General features: G+C 44.5%; 3 protein-coding genes across 5 annotated transcripts in view; 1 reads left to right on the top strand and 2 right to left on the bottom strand.

Annotated features, from left to right (window-relative positions):
• elovl1b (ELOVL fatty acid elongase 1b) overlaps positions 1–1795 on the top strand; it is a 33180-nt gene extending 31385 nt beyond the window's left edge. For 2 of the 3 annotated variants that reach the window (XM_045696646.1, XM_045696645.1), the window contains exon 7: positions 72–1795. In XM_045696646.1, coding sequence (XP_045552602.1) covers positions 72–398 — 327 coding nt within the window. In that variant the 3' untranslated portion in view covers positions 399–1795. 3 annotated transcript variants of the gene reach the window in all.
• Positions 1704–14971, bottom strand: zfyve9b (zinc finger, FYVE domain containing 9b). The gene is made up of 16 exons (XM_014149534.2): positions 14726–14971; positions 11015–11871; positions 10675–10774; positions 10331–10542; positions 9720–9852; positions 9160–9282; positions 8860–9015; positions 7854–8078; positions 6794–6876; positions 6485–6589; positions 6051–6201; positions 3901–3981; positions 3468–3630; positions 3114–3219; positions 2662–2841; positions 1704–2377 (listed from the first exon to the last, which is right to left on the bottom strand). Exons 1-16 carry the CDS (start codon positions 14787–14789, stop codon positions 2216–2218), a joined length of 2901 nt encoding a protein of 966 aa, XP_014005009.1. The 5' UTR covers positions 14790–14971; the 3' UTR covers positions 1704–2215.
• Positions 14972–15423: 452 nt separating this feature from the next.
• On the bottom strand, positions 15424–18535 carry btf3l4 (basic transcription factor 3-like 4). The gene is made up of 6 exons (XM_014149533.2): positions 18374–18535; positions 17722–17789; positions 16615–16728; positions 16184–16385; positions 15896–15955; positions 15424–15803 (listed from the first exon to the last, which is right to left on the bottom strand). Exons 2-6 carry the CDS (start codon positions 17773–17775, stop codon positions 15757–15759), a joined length of 477 nt encoding a protein of 158 aa, XP_014005008.1. The 5' UTR covers positions 17776–17789; positions 18374–18535; the 3' UTR covers positions 15424–15756.
• Between the last annotated feature and the right edge of the window lie 212 nt (positions 18536–18747).

The raw sequence follows: 18747 nt of genomic DNA on the forward strand, positions 1-18747 counted from the left end.
AGTGCGAGAGCTGTGCCACTCCAGAACATTCTTCTCCATATGCGTATTGTTCCTCTTCATTCCACCAACAGGTTCAGTTTGTGATGGTGTCCCTCCACGTCACCCAGTATTACTTCATGGACAGCTGTGACTACCAGGTACCCCTGTTCATCCACCTCATCTGGATGTATGGCACCTTCTTCTTTGTGCTCTTCTCCAACTTCTGGTACCAGGCATACGTGAAGGGAAAGCGGTTGCCCAAGCAGGACTCCAAGCCTGGCCTCAACGGCAAGGCCAATGGGACCACCATGGTCGCCAATGGCAAGCACCACAAGAAAGGTAACAGTAATGGCACTAGCAACGGTTCCAGTCACAACGAAAATGGCAGTGCCTATGCGGGCAAGATGAAGAAGTCCTAGGGTCTTCGGAAAAGAACATCTGAGACACGTGAATACGAGATCCCGTACGAACTACTGTGGATTCCAAAGAATGTTTTGGTTATGTTTCTTTTCTGATCGTTTTTTAGTTTTATTCAGCATAAAAAGCTGGGAAAATGACGAGGTCAATGACTTCTGCGGTTGGGGTCCCACATTTCGTTTTTTTTTTTTTTTTAACTGGAAACTTACTATGGAACACAATTTATGAAGAGACATGTTATGACCTGATGTTATCTCTTTACTGATGTTGCCACCTATGATAAAGATGAGCAATAATGACTATATAAAATACATAATAAAAATACTGAGCTATATTGTATACAAGAAAAATGGGATATTATTTTATACTAAGAGAAAGAGATTTTGTTTAACAAGTAATACTTTTTTTTTCCAAAAAAAAGGTAAGGTTAAAAATTGACACCTCTGAAGATTATTGTAAATAAAGTAGTCAAAAGTTTAGTATTTGGTCCCATATTCCTAGCACACAATGACCACTTCAAGCTTGTGACTCTACAAACTTGTTGGATGGATTTGCAGTTTTTGATTGTGTTTCAGATTATTTTGTGCCCAATAGAAAGGAATGGTAAATAATGTATTGTGTCATTTTTATTGTAAATGAGAATAGAATATGTTTCTAAACACTTGATTATGGATAATACTACCATGATTATCGATAATCCTGAATTAATTGTGAATAATAATGATGAGTGAGAAAGGTACAGAGGGTCAAAGATCATACCCCCAAGACATGCTAATCGCTCAACATTTCCAAAAACGGGAGATTCGATGTCTTGGCATTATCTTTGACCCTCTGTAACTTTCTCACTCATCATTGTTCACCCAACCCACAGCTCTTTGTGTGGGGGAGGGGCCTGGTTCAGGGTTGGACTAGGGCAAACACATAATACCGGTATATGAGTTTGACTTTGAGCTGTTGACAAGCGTACTGTAAATTACCTAACAATGCCAATGACACAACCTCTAATGGTAATGACTGTCTGGAAATGTCTACAGTATCTATGACGTGTCAAGGCTAATGCCATTCTTACTTCACAAGGCTGTAAGTCCAACAACCTCAATGAGTTGGTAAATTACCTGCTTGTCATGACAGAGCAACATTATGGTGCTTCTTTCAAAGCATTTCTGTGAGACCTTGACACTGTAAATAAAGGTGGACGTTAATGTCTCCTTACATCTGCTCGGATACTGATCCTGACGGAAAATGGAACTTGATACCTTGATTTCCACAAGCATTTCAAACAATGTTTGACAAATCCTTGTATGATGTCCTTTGTGTTAATATGTTTATTCATCCTAGGTTGACTGTAATGCATTTCGGGTTTAATCGAGAGGAATTAAAATGCATCCGAATTTGAAAACGTTATTAAACATGAATTAATTCAGTTTGCATCAAACAGCTAGCTACAGGTCTACTGATACATAACATTTCAAGTCATTCTCATTTTCCCATTGGAACTGAATACAGCCCCCAGTTTAAAGGCATTCTCAAAATATGGATATTTATTGAAAATATACAGAAATGTACTGTTCTCAAGCCATTAAATATTTACTGCTGCTGAGGCCAAGGCAGGGTGAGCTTTGGTGAGTCAGACCACTTACCATGCAGCCACCCTTTCTTACAGGCTGGCTGAGAAGTACATCCTGGAGGTGAGTTTCTATGTCCCATAAAAGAGCTTACTCCTCCAACCAATGCTGTTTTGAAGCTATCGAACTCACACCAGCACAAATGGAGAGCGGATGATGTGGGGATGAATGTGTGCACTTTGACCCCCTTTCCCCTAGGAAATGTTCTCCAGGATATAGAAAATGAGCTCCATGACTAAGGGTTCTTCGCTCCTCTTGCGCCCCCTGCTGTGGATGATGGGAATCAGCACGGTTTCCAGGGCGTTGAGGTACGGGGCTGGGAGGGGCAGGCCGTTACTGCCGGCCACAAACCCCACCTGGAACATGGAAAAGCGATGTTAACCACCACACATCTATGGGTTCAACTGCTAGCTTTGGTAATATTATGCAGGCCTATATCCGATCACTATTTACATAAAGAATAACTTTATATTAATAGGTGGTCAACCACTCACATATTAGTCATTCAAGAAGTATTACAACTATTAAAGTCAGGTGGGAATAAAGTGCTATACAATTTCAAAGATTACATTTCCTCAAAGGTCTAAATTGGCCAATGACCTACATGCAGTATCTTCATCCTAGCCAATGGCGCCCTCACCTGGTGGGAGTCCAGTGTGACGCGCAGCCCCAGTTTGGCCATACCATCCTCCTTCAACAACTTGAGGTGTGGGCCCAGTGCCAGGCAGAATGCCCGGGCCAGTCTCTCTGTGAGCCTGCTGTGTTCTGTATGGTGGTCACCCTGGCTCTTAGGATGACCCCCCTTCTGTAGGGAGAACACCTGAAGGACACATAAGACAACAATGCACTTTAAGAATACAGTAATAAAGAGGCTTTGAGTAGGAGTCAAGACTAGTGAGGGCCTTTCTAGGGAGTTTTTCCTAGCCACCGTGCTTCTACACCTGCATTGCTTGCTGTTTGGGGTTCTAGGCTGGGTTTCTGTACAGCACTTTGTGATATCAGCTGATGTAAGAAGGGCTATATAAATTGATTTGATTTGATTAGTGGTTAGATGTGCCCTAGATATTGTTTGGTCCAAAGGCTGGGGTTAACCTCTGTCCAGCGGATGACCTTTCCATTGGCCTTGTACTCAGACTTCTGGAACATCTTGATACTGCTGATGGACTCCATGGACTTGCCATCAATGGGGCTAATAACCCTGCAAAACACACACACACACACACACACACACACACAGAGGGTAATACAAAGTAGAAGGAAATGATAAAGAGTAGCCTACGTCGATAGAGAATGGTTAATGGGGAACGGGGTTCACAGGTCTGAGACAGACTTGGAGACCGGATGAAACGACAATGGGTTAGTGAGAGGTTAAAGGTAGGATAATGATAGGCTACAGAACTAGCCATGGAACACTGATCAGGGCAGATGTAATGACCAAACCATTACCCCTTGTTTACAGTGCATTCTTTCTCTTGCCATTGGACCTGGACATGCTCCTGGCTGTCTGATTGGTCGATCCGCCCACAGGAGATGTTGTAGTCTTTCATCTCCCGTAGCGACTGGCGAAGCTCCACCATGGTCTCCACGGTGATCTGCACCATCAGCCCATCTGGAGAGAGGGACAGCAATACAGCAAAAACACACACAGACAGCAACAAGAACACACACACTCACCTGCACATACATGCAGCCACACACACCTTGAGTGCACATGGACACATACACACACACAGAGAGACTCTAAATAAGGAAATCATATTTAGGATGAAAGTTAGTAGTAATGTTGTCATAATAAGACTATTTCTGTATGTGAATAGTTGAATCTGATTATTAAGGTAATGTTCCAGATCTAAATAAAGATACACAAGGATGACAGTACCTTCAACGATGCTGGATTTGGCCAGATATCCTGATGCTGCTTTAAGGGCTCCACTGAACAAAAAGAAGCAGGAACCAGTAACTGAAACACAACAACACCACATATCACCACTTGACTTGTAAACTCAGCAAAAAAAGAAAAGTCCTTTCACTGTCAGCTGTGTTTATTTTCAACAAACTCAACATGTGTAAGTATTTGTATGAACATAAGATTCAACAACTGAGACATAAACTGAACAAGTTCCACAGACAAGTGACTAACAGAAATTGATTAATGTGTCCCTGAACAAAGGGGGGTCAAAATCAAAAGTAACAGTCAGTATCTGGTGTGGCCACCAGCTGCATTAAGTACTGCAGTGCATCTCCTCCTCATGGACTGCAACCAGATTTGCCTGTTCTTGCTGTGAGATGTTACCCCACTCTTCCACCAAGGCACCTGCAAGATCCCAGACTTATTTTGGGGAATGGCCCTAGCCCTCACCCTCCGATCCAACAGGTCCCAGACGTGATCAATGGGATTGAGATCCGGGCTCTTTGCTGGCCATGACAGAACACTGACATTCCTGTCTTGCAGGAAATCACGCACAGAACGAGCAGTATGGCTGGTGGCATTGTCATGCTGGAGGGTCATGTCAGGATGAGCCTGCAGGAAGGTTACCACATGAGGGAGGAGGATGTCTTCCCTGTAACGCACAGCGTTGAGATTGCCTGCAATGACAACAAGCTCAGTCCGATGATGCTGTGACACACCGCCCTAGACCATGACGGACCCTCCACCTCCAAATCGATCCCGCTCCAGAGTACAGGCCTCGGTGTAACACTCATTCCTTCGACGATAAACGTGAATCCGGCCCTCAACCCTGGTGTGACAAAACCGTGACTCGTTAGTGAAGAGCACTTTTTGCCAGTCCTGTCTGATCCAGCGACGGTGGGCTTGTGCCCATAGGCGACGTTGTTGCCGGTGATGTCTGGTGAGGACCTGGCTTACAACAGGCCTACAAGCCCTCAGTCCAGCCTCTCTCAGCCTTTTGCGGACAGTCTGAGCACTGATGGAGGGATTGTGCGTTCCTGGTGCAACTCGGTCAGTTGTTTTTGCCATCATGTTCGGATGTACCAATCCTGTGCAGGTGTTGTTACACGTGGTCTGCCACTGCGAGGAGGATCAGCTGTCCGTCCTGTCTCCCTGTAGTGCTGTCTTAGGCGTCTCACAGTACGGACATTGCAATTTATTGCCCTGGCCACATCTGCAGTCCTCATGCCTCCTTGCAGCATGCCTAAGGCACGTTCATGCAGATGAGCAGGGACCCTGGGCATCTTTCTTTTGGTGTTTTCAGAGTTAGTAGAAAGGCCTGTTTAGTGTCCTAAGTTTTCATAACTGTGACCTTAATTGCCTACCGTCTGTAAACTGTTAGTGTCTTAACGACCGTTCCACAGGTGCATGTTCATTAATTGTTTATGTTTCATTAAACAAGCATGGGAAACAGTGTTTAAACCCTTTACAATGAAGATCTGTGAAGTTATTTGGATTTTTACTAATTATCTTTGAAAGACAGGGTCCTGAAAAAGGGACGTTTCTTTTTTTTGCTGAGTTTAGTATATAAACACCTTCAATACTACAGTTGGACTAACCCAAAATAATGACAGAACTGTATCTTTCTCAGGATGGTTCACCCTCTCACATGACACCACATTGCCCTCCAGTGGTGAAAAAAGTGGAAGCTAAGGCACAATTCTTGCAGTGAGCGAGTTTAAAAACATTGCAAATCATACATACGATTTCCCCTAGGCTGTCAAAGGCCAGATACATCATGGGTGTTATGTGGCAGTCAATATTACATCTCTGTACCATAATCTCTCCCTCCCTCTCCCTGATTGTAGGTGATGTGCTGCTTGCCCCTGTGTAACATTCCTTCTCTACTGGTGGTTCTCTTTGATTACAGGACAGGCAGTGGACTCTGTCTCAGTCTCCCTAATAATCTCTGCAACCCAGAAGTAAAATCTTCCGTAATTTGTTCAGGATCCCCATTAGCTGCTGCTAATGTCCAGCAACATTAAGGCAGTTATATACAATTTGAAATATTACATGCCCATGGGAGATTACGGTCTCCCCTAGTCCACATCGCCCTCTGTTGATTCTAGGGGCGCTCCCACCTTTGCGAGGCTGATTGTGGATGCTGATGGCCTGGGTCTGGTATTCGCCATCGTCCCCCTGAACACAGATGAGGTGGGAGTCTGCAGCCACGTTGAAGCATGCCGCCATGGCCAGCACATGCTGATTGGATTTATTCAAAGCCTTCATCAGCTGAGAAAGAGAGAGATGATCTATTATCTGTTTCACTTGCTTTGACAACGTAAACATATGTTTCCCGTGCCAATAAAGCCCCTTGAATTGAATTGAGAGGAGAAAGATAGGGAGAGAGAGATGGAAGGGTGGAAAGAGAGACATGATTGATATCAACCCTTGATCTATTGATGAAAGAGTTGTTTATAAGGGAGTGCTTTATAATTTATATGCATTTATAATGCCGTATTCATTACAGTTATTATAAATCGTAACCAAGTGCTGCTTCATGGTTTGCCTGTACCTCATCATAGCCGTTGGTAGGGATTTTAATGCAGGTCCTCTGAGCTTCCAGATCTACAGTGAGTCCAGGCACCACTGGCAGAGTGTACCGGTAATTCCTGAAGTCCTGGTAAGCAATGAGGGAAAAATGTGTGATTCATTAGACCCCAAATGGAAGAAAACAGACCTAAACAGAGAGGGATTTTCTGAACTCGTCCAGTAAGAAACGCTCCATTCATTTTCCGTTGTAAAACATTTTGGTACGGTGTGCCCTAATGAACACAACCTTGGTGTTGATTGTTGTTAGTGTAATGAGAGGCAAGCTACTTACTACTAGTAGTCTCATGATGGTGTGGCCGGTTTCCCCAAACAGAGCCTTCCTGAAGCGCACGCTGTACAGAGGACAGGGGTAAACTGGAAAGGGAGAGGAACACCTTAATGAGATGATGCTGGACGTGGCCGTCAAAAGCTGCACACTGTGTCTCTGATACATTTCTCACGCACTTACTCACACACACATTCTCTCTCTCTCACTCTCTCTCACACACTTTCTCACGCACTTATTCACACAGACATTCTCTCTCACTCTCTCTCTCACTCTCTCTCTCTCTCTCTCTCTCTCACTCTCTCTCTCACGCACTCTCTCACGCACTCACACACTCTCTCTCTCACGCACTCTCTCATGCACTCTCTATCTCTCACGCACTCTCTCTCTCTCTCTCTGTCTCTCTCTTTCACCCACTGATGTGAAAATAGTTAAAGTACAAAAGGGAAAATAAATAAACATAAATATGGGTGGTATTTACAATGGTGTTTGTTATTCCCTGGTTGACCTTTTCTTGTGGCAACAGGTCACAGATCTTGCTGCTGTGATGGCACACTGTGGTATTTCACCCAGTAGATATGGGAGTTTATCAAAATTGGATTTGTTTTTGAATTCTTTGTGGGTCTGTGTAATCTGAGGGAAATATGTGTCTCTAATATGGTCATACATTTGGGAAGAGGTTAGGAAGTGCAGCTCAGTTTCCACCCCATTTTGTGGGCAGTGTGCACATAGCCTGTCTTCTCTTGAGAGCCAGGTCTGCCTTTGGCGGCTATGCTCACTGAGTCTGTACATAGTCAAATATTTCCTTAATTGTGGGTCAGTCACCGTGGACAGGTATTCTGCCACTGTGTACTCTCTGTTTAGGGCCAAATAGCATTCTAGTTTACGCCGTTTTTTAAAAATTCTTTCCAATGTGTCAAGTAATGATATTTTTGTTTTCTCATGATTTGGTTGGGTCTAATTGTGTTGCTGTCCTGGGGCTCTGTGGGGTCTGTGGGTTCTCCCTTTCTCGCTCTCTCTCTCTCCAGCCACACATCTCTCTCCTGCCTCCAGAGCGCTGACTCACATCTGTACTCAGCCCCCAATCTGAGCATGAGGCGCAGGGGGAAAGCCTTGGCCCAGGGCACCTCAGCCCGGTGGATCAGCAGGCCAAAGAGAAAGGGCTGGTTGGGCATAGGGAGACCCTGCAGGGACTGGAGGGTGGCGCGCACCCAGAGGAACCCGGCATGCTCCTCACAGCCCAGGAAACTACTGGAGAACTGGGAGAGACCCAGGTGGCTCAGTACCTTGCCTGCAGAAAGAGAGAGGGGGAGAATGAGAGAGAGAGAGTGAGAGAGAGAGAGTGTGAGTGAGTGAGTGAGTGAGTGAGTGAGTGAGTGAGTGAGTGAGTGAGTGAGAGAGATAGAGATAATCAATGACTGTACAAAACATTAGGAACACCTTCCTCAATTCGTCCGGGTATGGACTTTACAAGGTGTCGAAAGCATTCCACAGGAATGCTGGCCCATGTTGACTCCAATGCTTCCCACAGTTGTGTCAAGTTGGCTGGATGTCCATTCGGTGGAGAACCTTTCTTGATAAACACAGGGAATTGTCTCAAGGCTTAAAAACCCTACATCCCAACCTGAGCACTCCGTTCCGCCACCTCTGGTCTCTTGGTCCCTCACACCCCTACGGCACGAAAGCTCCCGCTCAGCCCAGTCGAAGCTGATCTCTGTCCTGGCACCCTAAAGTCAGGACAGCGGAGTCCCTGCCCATCTTTCGAAACCCTACCTCTTTGAAGAGTATCTTAAATAACTCTCATGGTGCACCCATCCCACTAACACTGACTTTGTTGATAACTACTATGTTGAGGGAAAATGGACTTGATACTATTGTGATGTGTTGTTGTCTCACCTAGCTATCTTAAGATGAATGCACTAATTGTAAATCGCTCTGGATAAGAACATCTGCCAATTGACTAAAATGTAAAATGGAAGGAAAATGGGACTCTTTCAAGACCTGCTTCAGAGCTCAATCCAGTGCTGATCAATGGTAGCTAACCTGCCAGACCACGTCATTGCCAGTCTCACCTGTGAGGGCGTCCCTGTAGAGCTGTATAAAGTGGCTGAAGATGTCTTTGGGGAAGCTCTTTTCTTCGGCCAGACATTGCAGCAGCACCACCACTTCCACCTGGCCCACCGCGTGCATGCCCTTCGACGTCACACACCAGCACTTCCTGTTTACATCTGGGGGAAGTCAATGAGAGGTAGCCCTTCAATGTGAGGTCACATGTGACCTGAATTGTTCCACAGTGAGCTAAGATGAAAACAGGGTGTCACACACTGTCAATAACTGAAAAAAGTTGAATTTTGAGAGAAAATGTCACATACAGTTGACTAGCTTGACCATGGCCAGTAGGTTGGCGTTGAGGACAAAGACCAGGGAGTTGGGCCTGCCGCTCTCCAGGTCCTGGATGAGAACCCTCTCAGAGGGCCTTTCCTCCACCGTGTAGTCTGGTGAGACAGATGAAACGGTGACCTAGACATCCTTAGAAACTATTCAAAATAAGTGTCCATTTGACAATCCCAGTACAGTCAACTAGCCAGCCATTAGCATCTCCAGTAGCTAACTACCTAACGCTATGACAATCCCAGTACAGTGAGCTAGCCTTCCGCATATCCTGTAGCTGACTACCTAACCCTATGACCCTCAACCTCGAAGCCAGTTCCAGTTCCACTGCATTTTTTCGAATGTTCTCCTCTAATCAGGGACTGATTTAGACCTGGGACACCAGGTGTCTGCAATTAATTATCAGGTATAACAGAAAACCAGCAGGCACCGGTCCTCATAGGGTAGGGGTTGAATACCCCTGCCCTATGAAAATACCAAAACAGTGAGCTAAAGTGAGCTCTAGCGGTTAGCATCTCCAGTGTTGGTGGCCTGGTTGTACCTCCTTTGACTCCAGTAGAGGTGAGGATGGGAGGGAGGCCATCCAGTGGGATGAGGTTGGCAGAGCTACTGATGTGGCTACTGACCAGGGTTGCTGTACCCCAGCCACAGGGCCCACACACCTCCTGCAGAGGCTATACAGAGAGGGGAGAAGAATACTTTATTAATCCATACAAGACAGACATTGGTCTTCTGTTGTACCACACACACACAGTGGCTGGAGCAGTGGGCAGCTACTAGTACCACACCAGTGAGCAGTTTAGGGGTTAAGTGCCTCGCTCAAGGCCACAACTGCAGGTGATGGCATCTAGGACACTCTCAACCAGATGTCCCCCTGTCAGACATGGGATTAGAACCAGCAACGACCCACTTCTCTAGCCTCGAGGCTCTCGGCTACCTGCTACCTGCTACCTGCTGCCCCAAGGAAGAGGAGAGAGGGAGGAGGAAGGAAAGAGAGAGAGAGCTTATATATTACTTTTGCGTTATGGATATCAAAGATATCAACAGAAAGACTGATAGTACACTACATGTGAGAACATCCGTATTTATTTTATGTACATTTTAAATCCATTGCATTAAATGAGTCTGGTCTGACAATGTTGTATTACATACATTGAGCAGGGGCGGCCCCTGTGCTGTTGGTGTCCTCCTGCTGGTCTGTGGTGAGCCAGTGGCGCTTCTGATTGTAGCAGCTATACTTCTCCTCAATAATAGCGGTGAGAAGGTGGGGCCTCTGATTGGTGTACAAGGAGCAGAGTCTGATTTCTCATTGGATAGGATTTCATCAGCAAACCACACCCTCCTTCTCCCCCTGGGAGGGGTTCCTAAAGAAAATAACAAAAGAGAGAGTGTCAATTGACAGGAACTTGTTTCTGTATGTTGCACCAATGAACTGTGTAAAAAAAAACGTTTTTGCCTGTAGTGTCATGGTAACAGTGTTGTCAGGTGATACTCACTTTTCACTAGAGTTGAGTGACAGGAGACACAGACACGCCCCTCCTTCCCATCCAGGTGTGTTAGTCGGAACTTCAGACCGGAGCACACTGAACAGAATACCTGTAGGACACACACACACACACACACACACACACACACACACACACACACACACACACACACACACACACACACACACACACACACACACACACACACACACACACACACACACACACACACACACACACACACAAAATCACTAACGAGGTCAGCCTCCTTTCTCAGAGACAAGAGATCATAGACAAACATGTAATCCCCTCTTAATTTAAACACAACCAAGTGATGTAAGACCCTCACCTTGCCACAGGCGCGGCAGTGGTGCCTTCTCTTTGTGAAGGTGAACCTGACTTCACACATCATACAGACCAGCGTATGGGCGTCAGGGACCCACACGGGGGCCACCTCCCCCAGGATAGTGCCTCGCTCCCTGGACAGAATGCCCGCGGGGCCGGCCTGTAGCTCATTGTCTGGATCCACTGACGGAGACATAGGGGAAGGCGTGCAGTCCCCCACAGCTCCCTCTTCACTGTCTGCCTGTGCTCTGTTGGCGTTAGTCTCATCATTAGTTAGCCCGTTGGCTTTGGTCTGGTTCTGAAGCCCCAGTCTGGGCCCCTGGGTCTGGCTGCCTTCATAGAGCTCCTCCACAGGACGATCAGACGTGTTTTCCATGTCAGGACCTATGCCGTCTGAGCCACTGGGTGAGTCCTGCAGCTTACGTTCACTCTCTTCCAGCTCCTTCTCCTCAACCACAGAGTCCTCCTTGAAGGAGGGCAGCTGAGGCCTCTTCTTCTCCTCCTTCATCTCCACCTCTGGCACAGCCGCTTTGGAGGGTATGAGCATCAAAGGGGTGGAGGCCTTCCCGAAATGCCTCTCTCCCCAGTTGGAGAGAGTTGTCACAGCGCTGTTCCCATCCTCCAGCTGTCTCATCAGCCTCTGAGCGGGGGTCTCTAGTTGGGAAATGGGACCCTCTTTTGTCGCCCCTGGGCTCAGGACCCCCTTTGAATGGATTTTGGATTTTGCAGGGGACTCTGATCCGATGTGACCACAGCCCAGCTGTCCTGGCTTTGTGACATCACCATCCTTGAGCATCAGCAGACAGGGTCTGTTGAGCCAGTGGTGCTTAGCATCCATCAGAGACGGAGCATCCGATTCATCTGTTCATACAAAGACGTGGATGCGGGTCAAAACCATTGGAAGAGAAACGTCAAATGAACCTGACAAAGACATTCTGCTTCAAGCCGAGAGAAAAAACGGGCTATAAGGAACATAAAACATTTAGTCCACAAGCGCATACACGCACTCACAAAAGCGTTCGTTGTATGCATGCACACACACACAGAGACAGACACACACACACACACAATGACCATGACCCCAGATTGGACAGGCTGTGTTCCTAGGTGGTAATTGGCCATTTATCTTGTCGCATCTAATAGGTTGAACCATATCTATATATATGACATAAATGATATATGACGTAAATGATATATGGCTCTGGGTTAAATTATCCACTGACTCCAACATAAGTGCACTGTTGTCCTTGAGAGAGCTTGGCTGCATCCCAAATGGGACCCTATTCCCTATGAAGTGCACTACTTTTGAATAAATGTTACTTTTAATTAAACTTTTGAGTTAAATAAAGGTTCAATTTAAAAAAATGTAATAACCAGAGCCCATAGTGCTCTGTGATATAGGAAATCTGGTGCCATTTGGGATGGAGGAAGATCCAGAGAGCCAGGTAAAGCTGACTCATTCTCTGAGGAACAGGGCTATAGTGAATGAACCACCAGCGTGTGTGTGTGTGTGTGTGTGTGTGTGTGTGTGTGTGTGTGTGTGTGTGTGTGTGTGTGTGTGTGTGTGTGTGTGTGTGTGTGTGTGTGTGTGTGTGTGTGTGTGTGTGTGTGTGTGTGTGTGTGTGTGTGTGTGTGCGCGCGCGTGCGTGCGTGCGTGCGTGCGTGTGTGTGTGGGGGGGTTGCACACAGCTGACCGAAGACGTCTATATCGGTCTGCTAATAAAGGACAGGTAAAGGCCCAGTGCACTACTTTTGTGAAAAATGTAAACAATGTATTTGAGTGTTTACCAGCATTTGTAACTTGAGTCTGCTAATTATCTGTATCAAACAGTTAATCTGATAATACTTGTGGAATATAAAAATACTTGCTTGATATTTTTTCCAGTTTCTTGCAATACTTAGCAAATGCAACTCTATGTGAAAACTGAAATTATCTACTCATTCCTTTTCGTAGATGCTCTTATCCAGAGCAACTTACAGTAGTGTGTGTAGACATTTTCATACTGGTCCCCTGTGGGAATCGAACCCACAACCCTAGCATTGCAAGCGCCACACACTACCAACTGAGCCACATCCTCACATCACATCATCACAAACCACTTGATGGCTCAGTGTACTCAATGAATGTATTGTGCATTATTTTCCTTCATGGTGATGGAAAGTCTACAGGTACAACCCTAGATGACCAGCCTATGTACAATACAGTAATGTACACTTACATTAAGTGGTTTGTAAGGATGGTACATTAGTACTGCACAAAAAGTGCTTGTTTTCTACATCATTTGATTAAGAAAAATATTTTGATGTGGACGTTTTGTGTCTGTGCCCATAACTTTGAGCGTTTTGATGTTAATGTTTGAGGACAGGGTTTTGTTCTTTCTAGATTCCATTAGAATGACAATTGCAGAGAAGGGACAAGGCAACAACTCTTACAATTCTAACTATGGAATCCTACAAGATACTGTTCTCAATTATAAACTGGGTGGTTCGAGCCCTGAATTCTGATTGGCTGACAGCCATTATATATGAGACCGTATACCACGGGTATGACAAAACATGTATTTTTACTGTTCTAATTATGTTGGAAACCAGTTTATAATAGAAATAAGGCACCTCAGGGGTTTGTGGTATATTGCCAATATACCACGGCTAAGGGCTGTATCCAGGCACTCTGCAACAGTCCTTAGCCAAGGTATATAGGCCATATACCACACCTACTCTGGCCTTATTGCTTAATTAATTATACTACTACTGCACACACGCAAACCAATTGCCAGCACTACAGGCGTCTATACCAGTCTGCTAATACTAGCAAAAACCCAGTGCACTACTTTTATGAAGAAAAAAAAAATATATATATATATATATATATTTTTTTTTTTTCAGGGGGTGCTGCAGCACACTCAGTACCCATACTTCCCGTGGCTATTCAGGAAACAGTGGCAAAATTGGATGTTAGATTATGAAGCCTGCATGATTATTATTATTATAATACATTATGAATCAAGGTGTATACAAATAGTTACAGGCCTAATGACATGATCATGAATCGATAACGACAAAAACACAAATTAAGACAATATTAATTTAATTCAATATTGTTTAAATATTCTACTTTACTATCGACTGAAATGCGCCAAAATGTTATTACGGTGAGAAAGAAAATCTGATTCCTAATTCAGATTTGGGGATATGCTGTGATCTCTCCTCGGTTGGTTATTGCCTCTATTGCACAATTTCACATAGCCTTTATTGGCGTTGGTGAATTATTTTGGGGGTAAAACTGCATTGCAGCTTCAACCCCGTTATCGCACCCCAACCCTTCCATTTATGCTGACAATTACTAAACAACAATAGGGCCCAACCTATTCAGCTGACTGAGCGTTTGCGGTACGGTGACTCAGAATATCCTGCACACGTGCAACTGTTTAAATCCCCTCTCAACCAGCGAACACGGCAATGCGACATTTGCTGCCCATCTCGCTTCATTAATTGTTGCAGAGTAATTAAGCACAATATTATCTTTATCACGCCATTTCCAAAAATAGTCGTATTTTTCCAGTAATTCAAATAGGCTGAACAAATATTCTCACTTGTGCTGGGATCTGTCGTTCTACGTGTCGCGAGCGGCAAGACGCATGATTGCAGATCAGCTACAATTTCCCCTGATAGAAATACATCTTGCATCTCTATACAATAGAATTAAAAACCTTACCGTCTGTCAATGCACCCAAGAGGCTTTCATTCTCATCGTCCCGGGCACTGAAGAACTTCAGCATTTTGTAACAGCGGCAAAGAAAATAAGTAAAACAGTCTTGCTCAATATCAGAGGGAGGATTTCCCTCTATCCCCCCCACTCTCCTTCTGTCCCCCTGCTACACTGCAGGTCTTCTTGAATGAACTCAAGGATGTCCTCATATGTCCTTTTCCTAAACCAGTGTACAATGTACAGTAGACCACACAAGCCAGTTTAATTTGATCAAAATCTCGCTCTCATTTCTAGCCAAAGGTGTCTACTGCACATAGGAATGAATGACTCCTGATAAAACATTTAAAACATATTTATCCCAGTGGTTAAAGTGTTATATCATAATACAAGTCATGTGTACATGAAACCTCAGAAAACATTTGTCTAAAAATACAACCACAAAAGGCCTTATAACCATTATCTTTGACCAGTGAAATTATCCAAGTCAGTCCGATATCCGCTGCAAGACCTGATGCTGGAGTTGAATGAATTACTTGAGTTTAAGGCAACACCTTCTTGAATTTAAATATATAGTGACAAAAGAAAAAAGCTATGCATCTTGGTACTACAATAATGAACCAGGGTGGCAGACATTGTGAAAATTGTAGTTTCCAAAAACAAAATACCCCCTTTCAACAGCTAGAAAGACCACAGCACCATGTACAAAATGTTAATCACCTTTATTTTGTTTCATAAACAAAAAAAACAAACAAAAAAAACTCTGAAGACTAGCTTTATTTAAAGACCACCGCAATCATGATCGAGACTGACAATGTGGTGAAAAGTACTGAACTGTTGACCAATGTGTTGGGAGTTTAAGTGCGCAAGCCAGTCTGATAAGGGCTGCATCCGTGGCCATTTCAAAACACACAAAACTCTGGTTGACGGGATAGTGTTTGAAATGATATGTCTTCATAGCTAAAAGTTAAAACACCGGAGAAGTCGCCTTTCTTAATTGCAGTTCCAATCCTTGTATCGGGTCTTGAGGGGAAGATCAATCAGTTTGCCTCGTTCTTTGATGCTTCATCAAAATTCTCCACCAGGTCTGAAGAGAAAGGCAGAGGAAAACAAAGGATGGTTTTACAGGTTGAAATGATGTGAGGTTTCCTCTGAAGTCTTATACAGAATCATCCTTACCTGGGACGTCATCATCTTCTTCTTCAATATCTTCTGCTTTCGGGGCTTTGTTGTCGAGCACTGAAACAAAATAAGAAATTGTACACAATAACATCAAGACGTTCTTTGGGTCTCAGGTTGCAGAATAATCCCCAGGGGTGTATTCATTAGTGCACACAGCAGAAAGCTATAGCAAAAGTTTAACAAAAACAAGAGTTTCTATTGGACAAATTCAGGTAGGTCCCTCTTTTTTTTTACCCATTTGGTTCCTCGTAAATACACCCTAGCCTACTGCATCTGCCAACCCACCTTGCCGAGGGAACTGCTCTGCCAGTTTACGCAGGCTGGTGAGGCTGTCGGCACCCAGCTGACTGAGGATGCCCGGGAGCATCTCTGTGAGCTGCTTGGTCTCGGCGTGGCCGGTGATAGCGAAGGTGTTGGCCGACAGAGACGCCTGCACTTTGGGGTTGTTGAAGTGGATCACCGTGCCGTCATCCTTGATCATGTTTACCTAGTGACAGAGCAGGTGGGGGTTTCGGTTACTTCAGATTCTACTCCAAGTTTGGTGCCCAAAGTGACTGACATACAAGACTGTAGCCCATGCAAGAGTCTTCAGAAGTGCAGTCGTTTCATTCAAATTAATCTATAAACTGGAGACTCAAAGGAGGGAGGAAATATATATGAAACGTGCAATGCATGTGTTACAATACATTATCTACGAAATGGTTGCTGTTGCTTACCTCTTCAATACCAGCAATGTTGTTGACAGCTAATTTCTTTAGCGAACTCTGAAGTTTTTTGTCATCGGCTGTTGCCGTTCTGTGTACGACCTTCTTCTTCCTACGTGCCGAGCCCTAAAAACAATACAGGGAGATGTAAGAACATACTTAAGAGGTTAAATACAGCAGGGGTGTATCCAGTCCTCTGAGACCTCCATCTGGTGATTTGAACCAGGCCGAAAGCCCCCCAAATTAAGAGCAATTAAAAAAACAAAAAGGTTGCAGGTCCCTCTGGGCTTACAACGGCAACCAACTAAGACAGCCAACACAGTGGTTCTCAACAAGGACAGTGTTTGGACACTCCACGTGTCTATATTTCCTTCAATGGCATGTGTGTGTGCATCTCATGTTGTAGCCCTGGGGTATTCAAATCCGAGTCTGGAAGTCCGGAGTACTGCTTGTTTTCTATTCTACCTCATAACGAATTGCACCCTCAGCTGGGGGTGTACAACAGAACGATGTTCAAAGTTTAATTTTACGGAAACGGCCTGCTGAACGACCATTTGAAGAAAGGCGTGATTATGGTGGCCCAGAGGGAGATTTTCTATTGTGTGCTGCACGAGTTTTGCGATATTAAAAATGGTCACACCCATATAAAATGGCCACACCTTGTCAACCTGGAGAAAATATACCTCAAAGGCTGTTGAAGACTGTGCACAACATTTTGGGGAAATGTGTCGTTCAGTACAAACCAGCATCATGTTCCACTGAGTTTCGAGGTTCAGACTTGAATTTGCCTGGTGAAGCCCATAGTCCCTAAATCAGGGGTGTGTTCAGTTCATTAAACGTCATCTATGTTGTGTGACTGTTTATACTGAACGATACGTTTCCCCAAAACGGTGCACATGTCCGTCAATAGTCTCAGTAGTACATATGCTCCTGTTCAGCGGGTGTGGCCTGATCAATAAGGGTGTGTGAGCGGTTGAAATCGGAACACTCCTGCCTCCATAATCACATTCTTCAATTGGCCGTTCAGAACTGCACCGTTTTTGTTGAAATTACGACTCCACAACGTTGCTGTTCATTTCAAGGAAAGTAACCATCACTAAAGATGGAGAATTCTCTTACCTTTCCTCCTATCCGGACCTGGGCTTGAAGTTTCGCTAATTTTTCTTGGTTCATGTTGCTAACGTTACCTGGGAAAATGAGAGTTAGAGTAAAACATGACAACTTATCGGTTTTCAATTGGAGGCAGTCAATATGGTTTGGCAATTTATCAATCATCCACTATCAGTAAAACAATGTGTTCCATAGATGACCAGTGTCAGATAACCCCTCCACTCAGGTTAACGGGATTACAACCCACACGGCTGCTGCTAACTAGGATAGCTAACTTACTATGTTTAGTTATGAACCCTAGTTAACTAACCACATTTAACATGGGGGGTGTAACTAACTACGGTGAACAGTAAGCAGCGAACACAAGAACATGCCATTTGAAAACTAGTTTAATACACGTGTGACACATTTCACAAAATATATGGTGTCTGTCGCCGACATAATATAAACACATAGCCAGATATAGAGAACATTAGCTAGCTAGGCTAACGTTAACCAGACAGACTGGCTAGCAAGCTCATTTAGTGGACTTGTTGGGTATCACACGAAGTGTCAACGCTTATTTTCACCTAAAATACTTCGTTCCCGGTCAACTATCAAACACACATGTAATTGTAGACCACAAAACCTCTCATATTTACGTAAACACGATGTACCATACCTGATCCGAAGATATCTGAGGAAGCATGCGACAGCGAAAGATGGAGGATGACTATGAGCGATAAATGACGTAACTCACCATATGACTAATATCTTCTTCCGTGGTAAAATAAAACCTTTATGAATCCCCCTACCGCACAGGAGTAGTAGTATAAAGGGCACTGTCTGAGACAACATTTTGATAAGATGTCTTTGTTGAAATGCAATAAAACAGAACTGTTCTGAGTCTCTGTATAAACAATATCCCTCATCACCTATCCATCACTGCAAATGAATTTGAACTTAATAACTTTCATCACCTGCCAGCATAGCCTATAACCAAGACATCCAAGACATCATCAAGGACCCCACACACCCCAGCCATGAGCTGTTCAT

The sequence above is a fragment of the Salmo salar genome, chromosome ssa16, assembly GCF_905237065.1.
Source record: "Salmo salar chromosome ssa16, Ssal_v3.1, whole genome shotgun sequence".
Lineage (NCBI taxonomy): Eukaryota > Metazoa > Chordata > Actinopteri > Salmoniformes > Salmonidae > Salmo > Salmo salar.